A 2,282-nucleotide genomic window follows, 5' to 3' on the forward strand; every position below is an offset into this window, starting at 1 on the left:
CTCATGTTTGGACAGAGCTTCATTCAGCAGCTGCAGGTTCCCCTCACTGACAAACACAGATTCACCTGAGGTCATGTGACTGTGATGTCACGTCCTGTTTAAGTGTCCACGCCGCCCCTGCTTACCTCACAGCTTTGGTGACATCAGCAAACTGCATGAGGTCGTACTTCATGAGGAGCTGCTGAGTCGGCATGTGACCCTGAAAGACCAGACACAAGCTGAAGTCAGGGCTGAAAACCATCACAGAGCAGAACTTTAAATAAAGTTAAACTGAATATTAAGTTATAGTTATGGTGAATATTTCAAACAGGCAAATACTTTATTAGACTAGTTTCTAATGAACTCACCTGGTCTAATTAAAACCTGAGCCAGGATGAGTACCACTTATTCTACAGAACTTTATCAAACCCAAAACCAGCCAGAAATTCTTAAAACTGGATTTTACTGAAGTTCCCRATAAAGTGGTTTGAATCAAGATGTAAAACAGTCTGAACCAGTTTTACTGGAACTATTTTACATAGGTCCAAACTTCTTTTACTAAATAACATTTAGAATTTAAAGTAAACTAGTTTTCCTGACTTTAATTATTTACTTTAATTATCACATCAATTTCAATTCATTATATTAAAGCACCTAATGCTGGAAACATCCTGATATTTTTTCACCATTTCAGATATGATTTAGATCTAATTATGTTCTGGTGTGAACTTCAAGTTTACAGATTTAACTGGAAGAAGTTCAGATTTTTTAATCCAATTTAGCTACTACTTAAAAATGGTTTAACTTGATCAATGTAAACACRAATAAAACCAAATTTAAATCAATATATAGACACTTCCTTTGTTGTACTTCCAAATTAAATGCTATTTTACCACCTACAATCTGTTTAACACAATAGTTTTTGTTTTAAAAACAAATCATAAATCCTAATTAACTCAGGTTGTAAACTGACATAAACTTCTTTGATTAAAGTGAAGTGAGTTTTGAGTTTCTAACCAGAAGCATTTTAACTGGTAGTAAATAAATAAGGATCATCCTCTTGTTCTTCTGGCTGGMTCGGTGACAGTGGTGGAAGGCATAAGACAAGAACTCCTCCGCTGTGAGAAGAAAACAGCAGATTTATAGTTTAGTTAATGTTGCAGWGCAGTTAGTTTTATTTATATAAAAACATGAGCTGGACTGCTGTTGTACCCGTTTTAAAGTCACTGTCAAACATGGCTTTACGACCCACGTAGTATTTRTAGGTGACTTTCTGAGCTGGACTGTAGTCGTTCTTTAGGTTGGAACTGTCGATGGCTCGAATCAGAGGTTTGCACAAGTGCAGCTTATTAATCTGAAACACATTTTCATCCATCAGTCATTTTATTGAACAGTAAATACAACAGGAAGGTCTATAAATATTAGAGTAAAAACCTTAAAGTAGATCTTAAAGAGCTGGTTGCTCAGAAAMATCATGCCCCACTTCTTGGAGTCGTCAATACCCGCTCGACTGTGAAATTACAAATTTAAATTAGAACAGAATGGTAAATCAGAAGGAGAAAGCATTTGGTTATTTTTAATTTAAAAATTCATAAGAAAAATATTAAAACTGTACGGGAAGTCACTGGGTGTAAGAATAACAGTTTTGTAAATTTGTGAAATTAAAAATATTCACAACCGTACRGTAAACTCATCAGGGATAATAATGTAGGCTAATTAAAAAAATCTGTTTAAGCAATTTTTCAACTGTTTGATAAACCATCATGAAAAGCATTCTAGTTTTAGAACATCAGAATAAAAAAAAACATTTAAAACTGGACAGTAAATAATAGGGATGCACAAATATGAAAATTTCAGCCGATATCTGATATTAGTACTGCTGTTATGACACGAACACGTCTTTTTTCCATAAATAACCAGACTGCTGACATGAATCTGTACTTCAGGTATTCCTGGCTGTGCAGCCTCACAATCATGTTCAAACACATAACGTTCAACCAACCATCTCCTCTACAACTCAAAAACACAAACAACAACAAGTAGTAAATCAATATCAGAAGTTAATATCAGCCCAGTTTTACTTATCGAACCGATACCGATGCTAATGCTGATATTTCGTGCATCCCTAGTTAATAAGTCAGATCACGTGTATTTATTTAACGTTTTTTTTTTTCAACCATACCATAGTTAAAACCGTACAGTAAATCACTTGGGATAAGTTTTCAGGTTTTTATCAACTGTAGCTCAGGTTAAACTGTCAGGAAAATTTTATTAACCGTACGGTAAATAACTCAGGTTAAGTA

At 34.3% G+C, this 2,282-nt stretch overlaps 1 protein-coding gene across 1 annotated transcript in view; it reads right to left on the reverse strand.

Moving 5' to 3' along the window:
- LOC106531293 (PCI domain-containing protein 2) overlaps window positions 1–2,282 on the reverse strand; it is a gene marked incomplete at its 3' end in the record, with an annotated part of 5,740 nt that continues 3,458 nt past the window's right edge. Inside the window, 5 exon segments of the mRNA XM_014027109.1 lie at window positions 1–46; window positions 126–199; window positions 997–1,097; window positions 1,192–1,333; window positions 1,414–1,489. Of these exon segments, the coding sequence (XP_013882563.1) occupies window positions 1–46; window positions 126–199; window positions 997–1,097; window positions 1,192–1,333; window positions 1,414–1,489 (439 nt within the window).

Source organism: Austrofundulus limnaeus, unplaced genomic scaffold (genome assembly GCF_001266775.1).
Source record: "Austrofundulus limnaeus strain Quisiro unplaced genomic scaffold, Austrofundulus_limnaeus-1.0 Scaffold617, whole genome shotgun sequence".
Lineage (NCBI taxonomy): Eukaryota > Metazoa > Chordata > Actinopteri > Cyprinodontiformes > Rivulidae > Austrofundulus > Austrofundulus limnaeus.